Source organism: Crinia signifera, chromosome 3, assembly GCF_055691185.1.
Source record: "Crinia signifera chromosome 3, ASM5569118v1, whole genome shotgun sequence".
Lineage (NCBI taxonomy): Eukaryota > Metazoa > Chordata > Amphibia > Anura > Myobatrachidae > Crinia > Crinia signifera.
Genome location: NC_139219.1, coordinates 185186421 through 185209601, shown reverse-complemented (window position 1 = coordinate 185209601; position 23181 = coordinate 185186421). Strand labels below are relative to the sequence as shown.

The window sequence follows — 23181 nt, the reverse complement described above, 5'->3', positions numbered from 1 at the left end:
AAGTTTAGAATGGTAGATAAAGAAAGATGGATATCAATGACCCCTCTTCTGCTGTCCACCATCAATCCCAGATGTGAAATGGCAGATGAGAGCGATAATGGTCACAGATTAAGGGCCTTATTCAGATTGCATCGGTACTGGGCGCATTCGCACGCAGTACCGATGTTGTGCGTCTGTGCATGCGCAGGCGTGTTTCTGCGCATGTGCAGGCGCATGGTGCGTGCCCCCACGGCAAACTTTCGGGTCGCCGTGTGCACGCACCCATGGCAGCGAGGGGGGGGGCGGAGATAGGCGGGGAGCGCCGGGCTGCCCCATTACCATATGGGAACGCCCAGCGTTCCATGGGCGTTTCCATGAGAACGCTGGGCGTTCTCATGGTAATGAGGCAGTGACGTGGGTGTGTGGGCCGGGTAGCTGACATCACCGGATGTCAGCTGCCCGCCCATATCACGCCAGCGTGCACGCATATATACGCAACTGAAAAGTCACTTATATATGCGTGCACGCTAAATATCATTCGATGGTCACCGACCATCGAATGATGTGGGCGGACACCCCAGCAAAGCGAATGGATGTTTATGCAAAACATCCATTCGCTGCTGTGCGGGCGAAGCCGCACTTTGCTGGGGCGGCGGGGGGGCGTGCGTTCGCCGGGCGGGGTTTGGTGGACTCGCAAGGCTGCGAATTCGCAGCCTTGCGAATCAACCTGAATAACCCCCAAAGCCAGCCAGAAAATAGGAAGTCTCAGAACTCGGTCTCAAGAAATGAGAGATTGTACCCTGATCTCCACTCCGGGAGCAGTATAGCTGGTGTCAGTATTGGTTTCACTGATCACCACTCCGTACTGTAGGGATAGTTTGATGAGGGATAATATTTATCTGTACAAAGAATATGCAGTCAAATAAACAATAAATCCTTGGCAATGACGTGCCCAACAATTATATATGCTCACACAGATATCTGACCTAGGGATAGTCAGAATTGTACAGTGTGTGGCCAAGATATTGTACAATGTGTAACAATTATGTACACTCTAACATGTATCTGACCTGAAGATAGTCAGAATTGTGTGTGGAGTAATGATAGATATAATTTGTCTCACTAGCAACTTTTGGCTAAGAACAATAATTGCACCAGTATATTATATTCTACACAGGCAAACAATTCAAACTTTCAGCTGAAAAATGATAGCGCAGGTAATTTATATTTTCCACAGACCAAAAGATTCCGTGCAGTCTAATGATGGAGAGAGACAGCACACATACAAACAGACAGGAATACAGAGTTATTGCAGCATGTATTGGTGCTCATTTAACGGGGAGCATAGAAGTAGAGCCACCTGAATGGAGCACACTGCTGGGTTGAAGATATTACCATCAATAATTGATAATCAGGGGTAGCTGCTAAGACAAGCAAAACTCTGCTCTAGAATGCGGGTGTGGATTGCCGCTGACAGTGCTGGCTGCCGCGGCCGAGTCCACACGTTGAACGTGGGTACAGGCAGTGTGGACTTGGCCGCGGACTTGTTGGGCACCGTCATTGCCAAGGATTTATTGTTTATTTGACTGCATATTCTTTGTACAGATAAATATTATCCCTCATCAAACTATCCCTACAGTACGGAGTGGAGATCAGGGTACAATCTCTCATTTCTTGAGACCAAGTTCTGAGACTTCCTTTTTTCTGGCTGGCTTAATCTGTGACCATTATCGCTCTCATCTGCCATTTGACATCTGGGATTGATGGTGGACAGCAGAAGAGGGGTCATTGGTATCCATCTTTCTTTATCTACCATTCTAAACTTTCTGTGACTCTCTCATTTGTCTCAGTAAGCCAGATCTTCCTGCAATACATAAGTAACAGGGTGATTCAGACTTTGCTAAGCAAAAAGCAGAAGCACATCTTGGCTTCCTACTAAAGACACTGTGGTACTCTCATCCGTGTAAAAATACGGCCATACATCACTGGTCCGCCTGAATTCCATCCCGCACTCAGCAGCTAAGCAGTGAATGGTCTGGCTAGTACCTTTCTGGGAGACCAATTGGGAATACCAGTTGCTGTAATTGAACTTGGACAGCAGATACACCTCTGTCTGACTAAGGGAGTCCTCTATTTTTCTACCACTATTTCTTACCGGGAACAACATTAACACCAGCAGCAGGGGACAAGTGTCATGCGTCCTTGATTCTTTTTGCTCCTGTTATTACATACCACTTGAATCAATTATTGTAACCAACGTGATGTATTTATATTTTCATTAATAGTGGAGCATAAACTCAATTTGTCTTTGCTATTTTCGCCACAATTGTTTTGACAAACACAAGATGTCTCGTGATTATTTATTAATGTGTAATTTATTGATTTAAACTAATGGGCCCTACACACATGCCGATGTGTGCAGGGCTACCTAGCTGCGCTATGTCGGGCTGTGCTGCGCCGCTATCGCCTAGCACACAGAGCTGACAGCCCACACACAGAGCGAGCTGTCAGCTCTGTGTGCTAAGCGAGCGGACAGCACCAGTGTTCTCCGGTGGGAGAACACTGCCGATGCCGAGATTGATGGACACTGTCCGTCAATCTCGGCCACCGATAAAGACGCGCGGGGACGCGCGCCGATGCAGATACAGCCCCCACACATACACCGATGTGAGGGCATTTGCTAAGCGACTTTGCAAAACTAAGCAAAATCGCTTAGAAAATGCCTTAATATCGGCATGTGTGTAGGCCGTATTAGACGTACATTTGTTTTAGCATCAAATCTCCATTAAAAGTTATGTATTAATTTGTACAATCAATTTCAGTAAAGTGTGCCCCAAAAAGCCTTTTTGTTCTTCCTTTTTCTGTCACATTGGGGGTTATTCTAGTCCATTCTTTCTGACAAAATCCTTCTTAGATGGACAAAACCATGTGCACTGCGGGTGGGGCAGATGTAACTTGTGCAGAGAGAATTAGATTTGGGTGGGGTTTTTCTTCAAAGTGAGATCTATATTGAAGTGTAAAATCATGCAGTCAGTATTTTCCCTGCACAGAAACAAAATAACTCACCCAAATCTAATTCTCTCTGCACATGTTACATCAGCCCCCCCTGCAGTGCACATGGTTTTGTCCATCTAAGAAGGATTTTGTCAGAAAGAATGAACTAGAATAAACCCCATTGTGACCTTTTTCATTTGTAGCTACAGTAGCAACAGCATTGCGGTTCTGCTGAAGGAAGTGACCACCAGCTTAAACTGAGTCCTGTCCTGTCACCACAGCAGGGAACCCTGCACCCCGGCAGCTGATAGTTAAGTGTAGCCAGCGCCGGCTCCTGGCAGACAGACTACTGCCAGCACTGCGATGAATTCAGCAAAAATGAAGCAGTAGAGATTGAGAAGCAGCAGACGCAGGGGTGGACTGGTTATTTCTTTCGTGGACTGAGGTCATTGGTATGACCTCATCTTGAATATTGTATCAAGGATGATATAAAGTCATTAGAGACTATACAAATAAGGGCCTACATCACAAAACTTACACGGAAAGACAAAAAAATCCCAATATGTATAGTTTTGAGCAGAGAACGGAAAGGGGGGACATGATAGAAACTTTCCAATATATCAAGGGTTTTAACAAGGTCAAAGAGCGAAACATTCATCAAATAAAGGGAAGTATTAGAACACGAGGACATGCACTGAGAATGGAGGGAGGGAGGTTCAGGGGAAATTTGAGGAAAAATGACTTCACAGAAAGGGTAGTGGACAAGTGGAATAGCCTCACATCAGAGGTGGTAGAGGCTAAGACAGTGCAACAATTAAACATGCTTCGGATAGTCATAAGGATATTGTTACAAAGAAGGATCACATAGGGTTTGAGATAACAATATGGTTAAAAAAGGGGGCAGTCTAGATGGTCCGAATGGTTCTTATCTGCCATCACATTCTGTCTCTATTATATTCCTATACCTACAATGCTGTATGCAATGCTCTATCTGTCCCCACTGGACAGGCAGTGGCGCTGGGAAGGTGGTGTGTGGGTACTAATTACACGGGCTCTGGCTGCTGGAGAAACCTGGAACCATGGTCCCCCTCTCAAGTTTACCTATACCCTCTTCTGCATTAACATGGTGCCTCCTCTGGAATCATTTTTTTGTTACATTATTATTTTTAAGGGGTGTGAATAGTAACACCCCCTTTTGATAACACATCTCCCATTCACTACCGGATCCTGCATGGCTCTCTATGCACATGGACAGGACACAGTACCAGGAACCACAACTTCATCTCACAACTGTTCAATTGTGTGTGCTGCTGAGCTGCTTACCCCCTACCAACCACCAGAAATGCCTGTCCCTAGCTCCTTCCTTGCCCCCTACACTGTACTAACTGTTATTTGCATATACCCCCTCCCTGCCTATAGCATTGTTCGCCCTTACTCTCCTCCACCCTCAGCTCTACCCCAACTGCTACCTGCCCCCAGCACTATCCAAACTGCCACTTGACCCAACTGCTGTCTGTCCTCAAACCTCATAATTTGTATTATTTTAAAATAACAGGTCCCGCTTCTCCTGCATAATGGGGAGAAGCGGGCACCCATTATTGGCAAATGTATTAAACTCCCCCCCAAGCCGATAAGGACAGCCGTTATGCTCAGTGTTAACGGCTCTCCTTATCGGCTCCCCCCGGCCGGCTTTCTGGCCATGCGCGAGATCTCGCTAAAACCGCAAGATCTCCAGTGCAGCCCAAGCCAGAAGCAGGGCTAGCGTTGTCCCTGCAGTGGGGGATAGGACAACGCTAGCCCTGAGCTTGCGGCTGTTAATACCGCTAATCACTGGGGAGGATTACAGGGGACAACCCAGCTGAGCGTAACTTTGCAGGCTGTCACTAGCGCACGTTAGGTGTGCTAGTAATACATTGAGGAAAAATGTAACCCCCCCCAGGCTAGCCTACCTGTTATCACCTAAATAAAACTGTGTTACACTATGTATGGCTTTACTCTCTCCCCATATATGCATAAACGCCATCCATCTGCAGTGGTTAAGAGACCGTTTGTTTCATTATACTCTACAAAAGGCCTGTTTGGGAAGAGGCGATCTGTCCCTCTGCCGAATTAATTAATCTCGCATTTTTATTAGGATCCACCTGAGATCCCTTTATATATCGGAAGTCGTTTCCTGTGTAGTACCTTTACACACTACACAAACAACATACTGAAAGTCGCCGAGGAAGTCATTGTGACGAAACACGTTGGGTGTTTCTTTGTGTCATATGAAAGCGACCAACTTCAAACAAATGTTAAAAAGTTTTAATACATTATTTTATGAGATTGTGTGTTAAATTGTCTAAACTGTGATACGAGTCTGTAAATCATTACAGTTCTTACTTATTTTTGGTGGTGAAGAGGTTAATCAGTGGCGCACTCTGTTTCTGTTTTATATATATATATATATATATATATATATATATATATGTGTGTGTGTGTGTGTGTGTGTGTGTGTGTGTTTTTTTTTAAAATGTGTATGCTATTTCACATGGGATGTTGCTATGGGCAATCAATCGGGTACTATCTTCTAGGAGGTGCTAAATAATCTCCACTGATGCGACCAAAATTCTCATTCACTCTCTTGTCATCTCCCACCTTGACTACTGCAACATCCTTCTCTCCGGCCGCCTCGCCCCTCTCCAATCCATTCTTAACGCCGCTGCTAGGCTCGTCTTCCTCTCGCACTGCTCTACCTCCGCCTCCCCCCTCTGTCTATCTCTTCAGTGGCTCCCCATTCCTTTCTGAGATCTTATTAAACTCCTCACCATCACCTACAAGGCTCTCTCCTCCTCCACCGCTCCTTACCTCTCTTCACTGATCTCTATCCACACTCCCTCCGACTGCCACCTGACCTCTCATCTAATCACCTCCTTCCACTCCCATGTCCAAGACTTCTCTCACGCTGCCCCCTGCACTGGAACAACCTCCCGCCACCCATCAGGCTTTCTGATTCCCTTTCCTTACTTCAAGCGCTCCCTTTAAAGCCCACTTCTTCCGACTAGCCTATCCCTCCTCCTCCTAACCTCTTTCGCTCCTCCTATCCTGCCTACCCTACCCCTCCATCCATTCCTACTTATCCTATTGTTTTTCATTGGCCCACCCACCTCTTTTTAGTCTGTTAACTCTTATGAGTAGGGCCCTCCTTCCTCACGCACTCACCCTGCCTCTTTACCTCACCTGCGCTCCTGCCCTGTTCTTCCCTTCTTTTACTTCATCTTCAGTCTCCTCGACAATTTCGACACCTACTTCAGAATTGATGCTGATGTTAGTTCTACCAGCTACACCCCTATTTATGCTGTATTTTATCAACACACCCTGCATGTTACCTTGTAATTTGTTTTTTGTTTTTTTGCTATGTACGGCACTGCGGACACTTTTGTAGCTTTCACATCACACTTTTAAAACGGTATATTGCCGTTTTTTTGCCTTTTAAAACGTTTAAGGCTGCAGTGTGAAATGCCCCTTTCAGACCGCACTTTAAAAACGGTATATTGCCGTTTTTTTACCGTTTTAAAACGGTAATGTGTGCGGTCTGAAAGGTGCAGGACCACTTAACCGGTTAGAAAAAAACGTTTTTTCTAACCGGTTAAACTGCAGGGTCCTACCCGTTTCAGAACCGGTATTTTAGGCTCAAAATCGGTTCTGAAACGGTATTTAGGACCCAGCCAATGAGCTGGGTCCTAAATTCAGCACAGTGAATACTTAATGAGCGCTCATTAAGTATTCACAGCACTGGAGCCCCCCCCGCGCGTGTCGACGCCCCCGCGCGTGTCGACGCCCCCCCCGCGTGTCGGCGCCCCCCCGTGTCGACTTACCCCGTGCCGGTATCTCCGTTGTGGTTCCCGTCACTGCAGCTCAGTATGCTCGGAAAGCACTTATGAAAAAAGTGTCTTTCAGAAAATGGCTGCCCCCATACGAAAGACAGTTTTTTTAAACAGGGTTTCCTATGGGGCAGCCATTTTCTGGAAGACACTTTTTTCATAAGTGCTTTCCGAGCATATTGAGCTGCAGTGCCGGGATCCACAACGGAGGTACCGGCACGGGGTAAGTCGACCGGGGGGGCGCCGACACGCGGGGGGGGGGCGTCGACATGCGCGGGGGGCGTCGACATGCGCGGGGGGCGTCGACATGCGCGGGGGGCGTCGACATGCTCTCGGTCGACACGCGCGAGGGGGGGGGGGGCTGCACGGAGGGGAGGGCTGAAGGCTGCACTGGCTTTGACCCTGTATTTGGAAAGTTTCCAAAAACGGGTCTGCCAGTGTCAAAAAATCGGCACTTAAACGGTAATATACCGTTTAAGTGCTGCGGTGTGAAAGGGGTTTTATCTGGCAGACCCGTTTTTGGAAACGTTTCCAAATACAGGGTCAAAGCCAGTTATGCGGTCTGAAAGCAGCATAAGTGTCACAGTAGAAATACCATTTAAAGTTAACTGGTATTTCAACACGTTTAAAAAGCAGAGTCCTACCCGTTTTAAAGCCAATTCAGAGCCGTTTTTTGTGCTGTCTGAATGGCACTGAAATGGTATTTAGTAAAAAATAAAGGTTAGAGCACTGTGATAGGCTGTCCCTTGTCTTGTGTCCCTTCCCTGAACCAGGAAATAAGCCCTGGGTAGAATCGTGTTCAGAGGTTAAACGGCTTGACTGGTGATGTGAATGGTACTTAAACTGTATTTTTAAATGGTAATCTGCTGCAATATGAACCCTAGACCCGTTTAAAATACCATTTAAAATTACAGTTTTTCAAAACGTTTCAAAATGTTTTATGTGATGTGAAAGCTACCTTTGTGGCTCCTCATAAATAAACAAACTACTACTACTAAATAAATAATAAGTCAATTCTAAAAATAGGCCCTGGCATTTAAAGTACGCAGGCCCACCATGGCGACAAAAGTGAAGGATGTAGTTGTGCACGCGCCGAAGGCGCGCTCCAGAAAACTTCATCTAGTGAAAAGGGGGTGTGGTCACTCAACAGGGGACGTGTCCTTGAGTGTAGTGTACAACACCATATACAACTTCTACACATTGGGCATTATTCTGCTCGGAGCGGCCAAACGTGCGTACGTACGCCATTACCGCACGCTAGCCATACGCGGCCGTTAGGGTTAAGTCCACCCACAAATCAGCCGCTTACGTACGGGCAGAAATACCGTAGAAGGGGAGTGCCGTACAAATGAGCGTACGGCAACGTACGCGGCCGGCCCAGCCCTTACACTCCGACAACTGGCGTACAACTGAGCGTACGGCGCCGTCTACGGCCGTCTTTCCTCCGTCTCCCCACCGACTTCTTGCGGAGATCTGAGCGTACGCCAGTTTGCACGGACGGGTCCCTATTGTTTTCAATGGAAAACTCAGCTTATGTCACCGCTCGTGAGAGTGAGCGTACGTCCGTGCACGCTGGCATACCCTTCACATATATGGACCTGCAAATCTTGCCTCTCAACTACTAATCTGACAATTGATTAATTAATCTATTTGTTATTCAATTATTGTTTTCTATTAACTCAATTGTCTACCTTAATAAAGACCTAATAAAACTACATTTTAACCCACATTACATGTATATTTGTGATGTTCTAATGTGGCATTTTAATCACTATCTATGTGTCCCCATATTGCTGTTATTTTTACATCAAGTAATGTTGGTGTTTCTGTATATGTACTAAATTATGTCCATAATTACTTTGTCCACAATGTGTAACATGTATACCTACCCTGATGTTATGTGTGATGTTGTAATCGAACAACATTAAAAATTCATGCATTTTTACTATGTGTTATTTTATTCAAAAACACACACATTCACACATCAATCATTACCCCTCACCTCAAATTACAAGTATAACTTACAGTACACATCTGTATGTACCTACCCTTACAAGCCCTCTAACATATTTCTGATTAAAAACAAAGGCAATTTCGAACTGTACATAAACGTTTATTTGGCACAAAAATAATAAGGGGGGGGGGGGATAAAAAAAAATTAAATTCGGGCCTCCAGAAGGCCAAACAGGATCTGGAGGTACAGGAGGGTGAGGACAATCTCCCGCATTAGGGCTGCCACCTCCTCCTGCTGCTGTCCAGTGTCTGTAGGGAAGGGATAAAAATAAAAAATTAATATATAACATACACAAATGTTTGTTGTATTTGTACCTAAAAATAAGTTGAGAGTTATGTGTGAAGGCCACATACATTTTTAAACTACATTGAAGATGGGTCTGCTGTAAACACAGTACTACAAAATAATATACTTAATTAACTGCAGGGGATATATATATATATATATATATATATATATATATATATATATATATATATATATATATACACACACACACACACCACATGAAAAGCCTGTGTTTGTCCCTCTGCCCCTTACTCTGGTGGAGACCTCACAGTCCTAGTGCTGCCTCTGATTAAAATCCCTCCCATGACTAAGCTGCTGCTGCTGCTGTTCTCCATGGACCTGAGAAGCATGTAATGAGCTCCACCAATCAGAGCTCAGCACAAACTTCTCAGCCTCTGTCCTCTGGTGCAAAGTGTCATGGGACTTAGTCAACTCCCAGAAATGCACTGCACACTTGTGCAATCAGTGTGCCTTGGCTCCCGATGCTCAGCACCATAAGTGGAGGGGGAAGGGGATGGGGAAATTGTGTGGGTCCAAACAGCACCCTGTGTCTCTTCCTCTTCCTCCTCCTCCTCTTCCTCCTCCTCCTCTTTCTTCTCCTCCTCTTCCTCTTCCTCCTCTTCCTCCTCCTCCTCTTTCTTCTCCTCCTCTTCCTCTTCCTCCTCCTCCTCTTCCTCCTCCTCCTCTTTCTTCTCCTCCTCTTCCTCTTCCTCCTCCTCCTCTTCCTCCTCCTCCTCCTCTTCCTCTTCCTCTTCCTCTTCCTCCTCCTCTGGCTGCTCTGGGGCTGCCTGGTCCCGGCGTGCCTGCTCCTGGGCTTCTCTGGCGGCTCTTGCCCGTGCTGCAATGTTCATGTTGATGGCATAGAAATCGAAGATTGGGATTCATAAAAAAGGGGGAAAGAAAAATTCACATTAGTCATGCTCATAACCTTCCAAATGATCATTGCTGTGATATTTCAGACATTTATCATGCTAACTATTTGATATCCTACACCAAAAAACTGAGCAACTACTTAAACCCCCCCCTATACCCCCCATATACACCCATATACACCCATATACACCCCCCTATACCCCCCATATACACCCCATATACACCCATATACACCCCCCTATACCCCCCCTATACACCCCCTATACACCCATATACACCCCCCTATACCCCCCATATACACCCATATACACCCATATACACCCCCCTATACCCCCCATATACACCCCATATACACCCATATACACCCCCCTATACCCCCCATATACACCCCATATACACCCATATACACCCCCCTATACCCCCCATATACACCCATATACACCCCCCTATACCCCCCATATACACCCCATATACACCCATATACACCCCCCTATACCCCCCATATACACCCCATATACACCCCATATACACCCATATACACCCATATACACCCCCATACTCAGCAACCTATTTTTAAAAAGTACACACAACATTGCTAAAAAACGCAGACATACTAGTAATCAAAACTTACATCGGGCAATATGGCGGCGAAGGCTGCACAGTAGAACGGGCTGCCGCCGGCGCAGGTCTGACCAGCGCCGCTCAACCTGCCCCAGGCTTCTGCGGACGCCGGTCGTGGAAAATATCAGGCGGCGGGCAGCATTATACGCCCGCCGCTTGTCCGCATTCGAAACATATGGGCCCCTGGGCCCCAGGTGACGGTCCATGACGTGGACCAGGGCCAACAGCTCAGAGTTCGAGAATGGCCTAGCTCTGTTTGCTGTCATGGTGGCAATGGCGCAGTTATTAATTGCAGGTACATATATCACTTTTGGTGCTTGCTGATTGGTTGAAAAAATTGTTTGTTTGGTATTAACTTTATTAATCCCTCTTACATTAACAAACTGGATGCGAATAGAAACTTACGCGGACCGTTCCGATATACACACCACAACCAACAGCATGCATTCAATGTATAGAGAGGAACTGTATATATACAGTGTGCGGAAAATAATACACGCACCCCGTATACTCATAACTACGCTGCTTAAAGGGGGCTCAATACACCGATTGCCATGAAGAGAAAAGTACTGTATATATAGTATGCGGAAATTAATGCACGCAACCGTCTACTTAGAACTACGCTGCTTAAAGGGCCACAATGCAACATGTTGCTGTATGACAATTGCATAGACATTACATATGCAAGGCAAGCATTATAACGTGATGTTTTGAAATGTGACTCACAAAGCATACACGAACTCCAACAGATACCAGCTGACAACACTCATCATTGGAATGACAGGTGCACACATTTCACGATGTAGCCCACAATGCTCCACAACCTGTGTATATACATATACGGGTGATTGATCAGGTGCATTGAGACCTGCGTAATTTAAGCGGCAATTATCGGCGGGAAATATCGGCGTAAATTTGCATCTACCTTGCGGGGAAAAATATACGCCCCCTTGTTCGTGGCGGGAGATTAACATATAAATATTCAGTCAGATGCAGCCCAAAATTGCTGCAAACATGTCTGACTCTGACGATTCAGCAGCAGAGGACGCTCTGCAGAGAGCACAAGCAGAATCCCTGCTTGAAGCATTAGAGAAGAGGGAACAGGAGCGGAGAAGGAGGGCCCAAGAGAGGAGTAGCCTGCAAGATCAAGCGGGCCCCTCAGTAACAGGCCCTGGTGAACCTCCACCAGCTCCACAAGGGCCAAGCAACCAGCCAGAACAAGAGGTTGCATCTCTCCAAACAGGTGTGACCCAGCAGGTGCATGGTGAGAGAACTGGGGCCACCAGAAAACGTGCTGCAACATCTAGGGTGATGACTGAGCAGAATACCACCACCAGAAGGAGAAACCCTGCATTTGTAGAGGCCGAAATGCGAATTCTAGTGCCCAGGGCACGCGAATGGATTGAATTGGCAACCAGGAAGCCGGGTGCCAGTGCAAGGAGAAACCTTTGGGACAAGATCACAGAGGAAGTGAACCAGGTGTCACCAGTGGTCAGAACTTGGGACGCGGTGAAGAAAAGGTTAGTGTGTTTGTCAGGTCAATTTTTCAGCAGTCTCCAGCAGGAACTGAGGCCCTTATTCTAGTTCACTCTTTCTGCCCAAATATTTCTTAGATGGACAAAACCATGTGCACTGCAGGTGAGGCAGGTGTTACTTGTGCAGAGATAATCAGATTTGGGTGGGGTTTTACACCTGCCTCACCTGCAGTGCACATGGTTTTGTCCATCAAAGAAATATTTGGCCACACATGGCAAAAAAACATAAGATCACCCACACTAGGAAATGTCACGTAGCTAGGGGTACCACATAGTCCCTTTAATTCCGGACACATATTAATTACACAGGTTCTGTGGCTGGCTGACTTCAAGACTCCACTTCACCTAATTTTAAACTGCCACAGAACCTGTGTAAGTAACATGTGTCCGGAATTAAAGGGACTAGGTGGTAACCCTACACGTAGCACAGTGGTGCACATATCTCATGGTGATATTTGTATTTTTAAACTTGTAGGTGGACTGACTTCAAAAGTGCCCTGAAGAGGAAGATGACTGACCGGTACAACCACAGCATGTCCACCGGGAGCGGTGCTATGCCTGACCATTTGGAGTATACCCCCCTGGAGCTGGACTCCTGTGACATCATCGATGTGGGGGAGATCAGGGGGATCTCCAATATGGACAGTGAGCTCCCGGCGGAGGTCTTTGCTGCTGCTTTTGATGGTAAGTCACAGTAATGCATTGTATTTAGAAAGATATTTTTTATTGCGTATGTGATGGTGACATTGTTTTCAATTCTTATCCTAGCAGAAGCAGAAAGTCAGGATGTACCGGCAGCATCTTCCTCTGCAGAGCCACAGGTGGAGCAGGTGGTCCAGCCTCCACCAAGACGTCGCCCCCAGCCCCAGCCACAGGAGACATTGAGTGAGAGCCTGTTGGTGACGCTGGACAGGATCGAGCAGCAAGGGGTGGATGCTGCGATCCGTCAGCAGCAGGTGGCGGATTTTCTGGCGGAGTGGAAGGCCACAAACCAGCTGCAGATTGAGGCGTTGAACCGCATTAATGAAACTCTGGCGGCTGGCATGCTAAGCATTGGCCAACACCTCAGCCGCCAGAATGAACTTATTGCGGAGCAGCTGTCCACCGCCAGGTCCCTAAGGGACAATCCCCCATCTGCTGCCCCACCCCAAGCTGCTCCCCAACCTTCCACCTCGGCTGACCCTCCTGTGTCGACTAGGGGAAGACGCCGAAAGCCAGCTGAGCCAAAGGCCCCTGTCCCCAAGGCCCCATCTAAAAGGGGCAAAAAAGGGCCCAAATGAGACCTGGTTCACTTCCTCTGTGGTTGGAGGCCAAAGGTTTAAATTGCACTGGACATCCGCTTCCTGAGTTGCCCATCGATCCATTTGCGTGCCATGGGCATGAAAGTTCGTATTTTGACCTCTACAAATGCAGGATATTTTTTTTTGGTGGTGTGTATCTTGCTTAGTATTCACCCTGGTTGTTGCAGTACGTATTCTGGTGTCCCCATTTCTTTCACCATTGCATTTGCAGGGTAACACATGTTTGGAGATATGCAACCTCTTGTTCTGGCTGTTTTATTATTTGTGTGTCTATTTTATTTGTTTATTTGATTTCTCACATTAAAGTGTCAAGCTGTGATGCTGAACAGCAAATAAATTTATTTTACAAATTAAAACAAAATTGTGGTATGTGTAATTTCTTGTGTGAAACAAATACTAGATTTATGTGTACTTACTGACCAGGGTATTTTTGAACATTTGTTGAAGTGTGGTGGAAGTTTCCCATGTGTAACCCTCTCCATGGCCATTCCCATGTTCCTATCCAACTTTTCCCTGCTAATTAGTTTGTGTCAGCACATGTGCAGAGCAACTTAATAGGTGAGAAAGCAGTTTGTGTGCAGGTGAGGTAGCTCCTACAGTAGTAGGTAAAAGCAGGTCCAGAACAATGCTTTCCGCATGGAGTGGGTGAGGCAGACAAACAAGGGTGAAAAGGTAAATTTCTGTAGGAATGCATATGTGTCCTCCCTAAAAAAAGATGTGTGAATGGGCCAAACATGATAAATTAGCTTGTGAACAAACATGCATAACTTTTAAAATATATATGATTTGACAGTGTCATAAGCAGATGTAGGAATCCTTTGTTAGAGAGATGAGAGTGCAATAATGTGATTGGTGGCATCTTACATCCAGAGTGTAGTGAAATCCAAATCATAGCAGATGAGATAGTGGTACAGGTCATAATTTTGGGTACTATACAAAGATTGTGTGGAAAATAGTGGTCATGGGCTTCAAACATTGCTGAAACATCCTTTGTAGGTGTTAGATGTGGTTTATGTTATTGTATCCTAAATACAAAACCTATGTTAGTATTAGAGTGAACACGTTGACACATGTCGACTTGTGTAGATTGAGTGTGCTACTGCGTAAAGTCTATGAAAGCAGGTAGTGAATGTGTCTGTTTAGCAAATACCTACCTTAGCGTATAAAAAGATTCTTACCTTAAATTAAACAAACCTTTAAATGTGGAGAAGTATAGAAACATAAGCTTCCAATGTGTTTGCGTGCTGCATGTGTGGCTTGCAGGCAGTGAAATCATGGTTTGGAGTTAATAGACTGCAGCATTGCTTATTACATTCAGGTGTATGTGTTTGAGTAGTAATCAGCGTTAATTAGCCAACTCAGGCGCACGCTGGCATGCGGTATCTGTAGGTGTGGTTTTAGCTGGCGGTTGGCGGCCGCCTGTTTGGTGTCCGAAACGAACGGTGCCTTAGTCGATCGTGCGGTAGTAGCACCGCTCATTTTTGGTGCACACCCCCGTGTACGCCCATATTTACGCCCATTTTCCCTCATTATTTCGGCCGCTCCCATCAACACGCCCCTATGCCGCCCCATTACCCGTACGCTCGCGTACAGGTTTTTTCGCACGTTGAGACACCGGCCGTAAGCGTTGTGGAGTGTTCGCGCCGGCGCATTAGCGTATCTGCACATGCGCAGATCGTAAAAAACCCCGGGACGTACGCGTACGGCCCGGACGCTCCAACCAGAATAAGGCCCATTATGCAACAAAATACTAGACCCCATTATACTTGCCCCTTACACATGATGCCAAATGGATTGAGCTAAAATTTACATAATGCCAAATGGATTGAGCCAAAATTCACATAATGCCACATGGATTGTGTCAAAATTCACATAATGCCACAGGGATTGAGCCAAATTCATAAAATGCCACATGGATTGAGCCAAAATTCACATAGAGCCACACGGATTGAGATGTATCAAGCTTCAAAAGGATATGGGTCATAGGGTCGACATAACTTAGGTTGGCAGTCATTAGGTCGACCACTGTAGGTCGACAGTCACTAGGTCGATATGCATTAGGTTGACACAAGCATTAGTCAACATGGAAAAGGTTAACCTGAAAAAAAGCGTTCTTCATGATTTTTTGTTGACTTAAGTCAACATGGATGCCATATAGGTGCACCGCGTCCCCTCACATGACTAGGTGAGCTCACCATGCTTTGGACTCTGTGCCTCACTGCACTCGGCACACTGTTATGTTCTCACTCTATGCCCACTTTGATAGTAAAATAAGAAAAACTACCTTAATAATAAACAAAACATGAAAAACTCATGTTGACCTTTTTTATGTCGTCCTTTTCCATATTGACCTAATGCATGTGTCGACCTAATGACCATGTTGATCTAATGCATGTCGACCTATTTCATAGGACAACCTTGTCACTGTCGACCTTTAGTGCTCAACCTAATGCTTGTAGACCTAATGACTGCATCCCACTCAAAAAGTGACAAAATGGAGAGTGATGAACAGCCAGCCAATCAGATCCTACTTGTTTTTCAAACCCAGCCTGTAACATGGAAGTTAGAAGCTGATTGGCTGGCTGTTTATCACTCCCCATTTTGTCACTTTTTGAAACTTGATACATCTGGCCCTATAAGTAGAGCATGTCTATGTCCCACTGTGACAAGATGGCATTGTGCATGTGCTGAAGACCATCCAGTGGCCATCTTGGTCAGGGCCGGTGCAAGGCACCGGAGCGCCCCAGGCGAGTTGGGGTGGGGGCCCCCCGGTGCCCGGGGGGGTGGTACCTGTGGTGGATGCTGTCGGCGTCCCTGCAGTGCTGGAGCGGGCAGGGGCGTCCGTGGAGCGGGGGTACCTGCGGCGCTGTCACTGTATAAAGCTGCTGGCGGCAGCGGAGTCACTGCAGTGAATAGAGAATAACTAGCGCTATGCGCGCGATGGTGCGGGAAGGGCTTCTGATTTTGTAAACACTTGCCGCACGCTGATTGGCTGAATCTCAGCCAATCAGCGTGCGGCAAGTGGTTTCAAACCCAGAAGCGCTTCCTGCGCCGTCGCGCGCATAGCGCTAGTTATTCTCTATTCATTGCAGGGACCCCGCTGCCGCCAGCAGCTTTATACAGTGACAGCGCCGCAGGTACCCCCGCGCCACAGACACCCCTGCCCGCTCCAGCACTGCAGGGACGCCACCAGCTATATGCTGGGGGTGAGGGGCGAACTGCCGGCCTCCAGGTGCCGGCGCCCTAGGCAAATGCCTAGAGCTGCCTAGTGGTGGCGCCGGCCCTGATCTTGGTAAAGTATTGATGCCTTCCTAAGGGAGCTCCATGGAGTCTGCACAATAGTGCACTCCACATTTCAGCAGTCAGAATAAAATGTTTGGGTACTACAGTAGATTTCAGTACAAATAATTTTTATTTATCTTTATTAATTATAATAAATATATAATATATATATATAATTGAAAAACTGGACAGACTAGACAAAGGGTATGGTTTCACAAGGCTGTACCAAGGTTTCCATTCATATATTCCGGCTAGCACCATTAATTCGCCCCAAGTTTTAATTGTGTATTTTGTCAAGTTTTCAGATGACAAATATGAAAGTGTATATATCTTTTTACAAAATATTAACAATCAGAGAATTAAATGGACACATGAGACTCTATTCCCAACACAATAACACCAGTAGAAATGTTGTGTGTATCTATCAGCAGAGGCTCTACAACCTTTTTGGTTGGGGAAGGGGCAAGATATTTCATTTTGACACCCCTATATAGCTGAGTGCCACCTCCTCAGAGGCAGATAGACTTACTTGCCACCTCACCTACCTGATGACACATATTTATGTACAGCATAGAGGACACTATGGGGAACTGAAATAATAGTGTATTAGAGGAAAATAAACTAAGGGGCCAAATTACTGTTTATTGAGGTTTTCAAATGTTTGTTGGTAGATCACAGTGCAACCAAGTAATAATTCGAAAATATAAAACAAAATTTACACACAATAAATTGGAAGAATCAGTCGTGGCAAAAGTTTAAAATGTGATCCATATTAACAATTTTGTAAAGAAATAGAAAGAAGAAAAGAAATATAAAGAACGTGGTTATCTAGGAAGAGAAAAAGGAAAGCCATAAGAGAAAATGTGAGAAAAGAAAAAGAGTAAGATAAAAAGGGAAAAGGAAGAAATAGAGAAATACAAGAGGAAGAGGATAGAAAAAGAAGGTAGGAAGAGAGAAAGGGTGAATCTTTTGCAGAGTATAAAATAACAGATTAGGAGTTAGTCAACAGAGCTCAAACTCAAATAGTGAAAGGGGAGGTGATTTGCTGGAAGGAAACCCAAGGAGACCAAACTGAGTTGAATTTCTTAGAGGTTTTATGGTTGCTTTTCATATACTTCATGGGATACATGTGCCACATGGAGGATATTATGGAGTGCATGGTAGGAGCAACCGGCTGATAAATAGAATTTCTTATTGCTGCTATTCCTGCAACAAGAATTAATTCCCACCAAGATGTATTAGATTTTACGGTATTTGTGTATTATCACGGCGCCCATGATGTACATCTTAGTACATCGCATACATCGCATCGCCTGCGATATAACCGCATGCGATGCATGCGATGCGATTCCGATTTTTCATTGTACAAGCACCCTGATGGGTGCTTTCAATGTTAAATGCACCCCCATTGTCAACGCCACCCCCACTATCAACGCCAACCCGAAGTGTGGCGAGTGCAGCGAGCCCGTGAGGGGCGGTGGTACGCGTCCTCCAACCTTTTCATACCCCCATTATCCATGTCGGCATGGATTGATCTTAGATAGTGCGGCGAGCGCAGAGAGCCACCGAGCCCGAAGCGTTGAGAGCGCACCAAAACCCGCGAGGGGATGCGGATGACTTCACATGTATTCTGCATGCCATTTGCTGGCATGCGATGCGATATTTAATTGTACATTTTTCCATTTTGACGCGAAAATCGCATACCATCGCATACCTTATTTAGTGGTATGCGATGCGATGGACGCCGTGATAATACACAAGTACCGAATTTACATCTAGGACAGGCCCTCTGATAATGTGTACACTAAAGCAGTGGTTCTCAAACTCGGTCCTCAGGTCACGTTTTCTAGGTCACCCAGCAGGTACACAGGTGCACTCATTACTCATTAACACATTTTAAAAGAACCACAGATGGAGCTAATGACTTCACTTGTGATTCTGTGAGGAGACCTGCAAAACATGAACTGTTTGGGGTCCTGAGGACTGAGTTTGAGAACTTCTGCACTAAAGTGATCGCATCTGGGATCAATATACTCTCTGATACAGATCTAATGAGCATGTGTGGTTATAACACAGCACATGCACCAATGGCTGTTACTGGGGATGAATCTGGAGAATCCCTATCCTGGTAATTGTGTATCCCATAGACTACAATGGCTTTTGCCAGCGCTATTGCGATGGGAAACAGGAAAAGTGCAGCAGATGTCTAATATCTCCCGCTGAACCCATGTAATAATTTCAGTGGATACTTACTGTACATTTTAAGGTATCCCAATTTTTCAGGTGATTTACCACAAAAATTTGTATAATAAATATGCCCCAAAAACATAACTGTAACACATGAGGGACATTTTCATCTGAACCCTGTTGGAAATGGGGAGAAGTCAGGGGGTTCTGTGAGGGAAGGGATGGAAAAACAAAGGGGAACCGAGGGGAAAGAGGTGAGGAACATATGAAGTGTGAGGTGAGAGGGGTGCAGAGTTGGTCACAAAGAAGAGATGAGCCCACAGTAACTGGGGATTGGAGTTGGGTGCAGGGGAGGGTAGGGCCCTGAAGTCAGATGGAGAAGGGCTTAGGGGAGGGATGTCCCAGCATCTATGTCTAATAATACTGCCTGGCAGTAAAGAGACAAGCTTGGTCTCCATTGTTCCTCCTACAATGTGACTTTTATATCAGGCCATGCATTATACTTTTGTGTTACCATGTTGATCTAATGCATGTCGACCTATTTCATAGGTCAACCTTGTCACTGTCGATCTTTAGTGCTCAACCTAATGCTTGTAGACCTAATGACTGCTTCCCATTCAAAAAGTGACAAATGGAGAGTGATGAACAGCCAGCCAATCAGATCCTACCTGTCATTTTTCAAACCAAGCCTGTAACATGCTATGTCTCTGGTACATCAAGGGCACAGAGATAAGGGAGTAGCAGCTATGTTACCAATACTGTGGCCATTACTGCTCCAGCATTGCAAAGCCATTCCCTGTTCCCAGGTTTGGCCAAGTAAGTCAATTGACCATGCCCCTAGGGCCTAGACTTTTTCATGGCAGTACTTGGTACATCAGGTCAGTAGGCTGCCTTCACAATCTGGTTTTGTGAATGAGAGAACGTGCAAAAGGGACTTACTGTTGGGCAACTTATTCCTGGGGAGATAAACACAATACTTAAAGCAGCACTAAAATTATTTGCAAAGCAGTGTTTTTTCCCGTAATATTTTGCAACTTAGTAAATCTAGTCCATAGTCACTTTATGAAGGTGTAGTTGGATGGACACATTTTCTGGAAAACACTACCAAGAACCATAGATCTCTAAACCCGCTGTATCAATTGAGGTTTTTTGAGACCTGAATGTCAACATTCAAAATGTCGACATACAGCAGAAGGGAGGTTGAAATGTAATGTGTCAAACATTCTTATTGTTGACCTTTACATAATGTTGACACACTACAATGTCTAGCTGCTGAAAATGTAAATTGTACCTATAAAGCTTGCTGTATTTCTGGAATAAGCTACTCATTACAAAAGAGCATTTATATGCAATATTTCAGTTTTCCACTGGTTGAATAACTGTAAGTTAAATTGCATTTCATAAATGAATTACAAAACTTGAAAAACAGGTACACAAAACACTTGCACAACAACACAGATCAACACTTGAGTGTGCTCACTAAAAAACGTTTTATTTGGCTGTAAAAAGTCATATGCAAACTGATAATAGTACGAAGATAAAACAGTCCATGTCCCCCTCACATCTGTGTCTGAGCTGCAGGCATTGTGGGTAAGCTCTAAACCTGTTATCGTGTTTGTCGAGAATTTCATCCATGCTTAGTTTAACCCATTACTGGTTAACAAGATAAAAACATAAAAATATCCCATCTTGCTTTGTAAAAATGATTTATCCATTGTCTAAAAACTGTATAAAGCATATACATTTTGTGTACTGATACTTGGACTATGCCAGTAGAACAATAAAAATGTAATAGGTTTTGCTATTATGCATTTATGTATGTATTTCACATACAGTGTATAAATGATGTATCTGAAACCGGACCTCACTGTGCTGTCATATGTTTAACGTTAGGAATAAGCAGACAACAGTGCATAAAAATAAAAGACCATGAGTTCTATCCAATGTAAATATACATAATACTGCTAATAGTACAATTAATAACTGTACAGAGCTCACATTTTTATATACTGCAATAGCAGAACCATACACAACTTGTATGTATTTATGTATACATATATTTCTATAGGTTAATGTACCAATTAGCAGCGATTCAGAAGACCAGAGCATTGGTACTCACCTGCCTTGCTTATACACCTCCGGTGTACCTCTCATCTGCCAGTGCACTCTGATCTCAGCACTCACACTCAATGGCCAAAGAACAAAGAGGGTGCATATCCCCAAAAAGCTGGTGGCAAGCATGATACCTTGCAGTCTATAGCCCAAATATAGTCCACAGAGGAAACACTAAGATGAAATTTATGTTTTTCTTGAAGACATTGGTGGGTCATCTCATTATTAGAAGGATGTTTACCCATACAGAAGAGAAACGCCACTCAATATTTAATCTGGATGCTGGGGAAAGCAATTTCCACTAAACCTATAAATCTGTCTACGTCAGATGGCTGGGATTTTCAAGCTGTGGAGAATTCGTGTCTCTTTCTGAAACGCTTTTATGTTTGCTGCTTAGGGCAATGTAGAAAATTGTTAAAATGGAAGTTGTGGAGCATTTGGACAAAGCTTCATTTGAGCAGCGGTCATATAATGACCTCCAGAATCATCCAGCTATAATAACATTTTCCTGCAGCCTTGTATAATTATCCGTACCATACAGTATATGAATGCCACTCATTTGATAATTAAAATGCCGAAGAGCCAGTAAAAAGAAATCACATTTAAACTCAGTACTCAGCACATAGAAACGTAGAATTTGATCGCTGATGAGAACCACTTGTCTCATCTAGGCTGCCCTTATTTATCCTTTAGGCAATATCAACCCTTTATGAGCCTTTATTTCTGCAGCTTCTCTGTGGCATTGTAGATGGGTAGTCGTCTATTATTGCCTCATGGTAACGTTATCAAACATAGCCAAGATATTGTGAGGTACATTTGTGCAAACAAAATAAATAAACCTGATTTATTATTATTATTATTATTATTATTATTATTATTATTATTATTAATAATAATAATAATAATAATAATAATAATAATAATAAATGTACTAATAGTGATAGTACATTCTAGTTTTTGTAGATACCCACTTCTTGCCAAATTTGTGTCCATGTTAAATCTGCAACATTTACCCCTCCTTCGGGATGCTCTCTCAATACGTGGGGGTTTGACTTTCTGAACTGTCAGATCTATATATGATTCCTGCTGTTTATAAAAACATGGACACTTTGCGAGAACTGTTTGACTAAAAGTAATCGGTCACATGCTGGATTATCTATATAACATCTTTATTGATTTGAGATACCCTGTTTATACTCAAGAACAATATTTTTGTAATATTTGATTATATGCTGTCGAAAATTTTAGAGTTGAATTCCGATGTATTGAATGGTGTTTTAATAAAAAACATTTAAACAACAAAAAAAAAATCTGCAACATTTTCCTACAGGATGTGGTTCATTTTATCAACGTTTATCATGCCTGCACAGGAATGTCCAAATGATTACAATGTCAGCCAGAGGCGGACCTACCATTGCAACAGGTGCGGTGCAGTGCATAAGGGCCCCTGAGGACTAAGGGGCCCACCGCTGCCCCTTTCACCCTCTTTCTGTCACCCACTGTCACACTCATGTTACATATTGTGAACTTGGGTTGGGATGACGGAAGAGGACTCACATAATATATTGCACCTAAGCTCACCCCCCACGTTCCGCCACTGATGTCGCCAAAAACGTCCCTGGTGGTCTAGCGGCGACTTACCCCATACAGCGGGTCTGGCAGCTCCAGCAGGCAATTTAAAATAAAAATTGCTTTATATCAATTGTCAATGATGTTGGTTGCAAGTATATTTTTACATTTTTTATTCAGGACAGTAGTTGTATGTTATCTTAATGCCACTCTTAAATAAGATTATCTACAGTATATAAGAACTTCTTGGTCATTTGCTATTTATATATAGTACCCCCTTTTATTAAGGTGTTTATCTCACACACTGGCCCTTATTCTAGTTGACTCAGTCGGATGCGTATTTTGGACGGCCACCGAGTGTTCTTAGCCCCGTCTACCATATGGCTCGCACAGACCGTCCAAATGTGGTAAGACGCCGAGCGGATGGACCATGAGTGGATGTTTCCTGTAAACACCTCCCGGATCTGCAGGAACCTCCCCCATTCTCCGATGGTCGCCGACCATCGAATGATGGACCGAGCGGTCATGCAGCCCTGAGTGCACCAGACCACTCGGACATTTTT

At 44.6% G+C, this 23181-nt stretch overlaps 1 protein-coding gene across 2 annotated transcripts in view; it reads right to left on the bottom strand.

Moving 5' to 3' along the window:
- The window catches only part of LOC146064033 (gamma-aminobutyric acid receptor subunit rho-1), a 117441-nt gene extending 96011 nt beyond the window's left edge, over positions 1–21430 (bottom strand). The window contains exon 1 of one of the 2 annotated variants that reach the window (XM_083177061.1): positions 21057–21430. In XM_083177061.1, coding sequence (XP_083033187.1) covers positions 21057–21178 — 122 coding nt within the window. In that variant the 5' untranslated portion in view covers positions 21179–21430. The remainder of the gene's footprint in view (positions 1–21056) is intronic. The other variant, XM_083177063.1, reaches the window with a different exon arrangement.
- Between the last annotated feature and the right edge of the window lie 1751 nt (positions 21431–23181).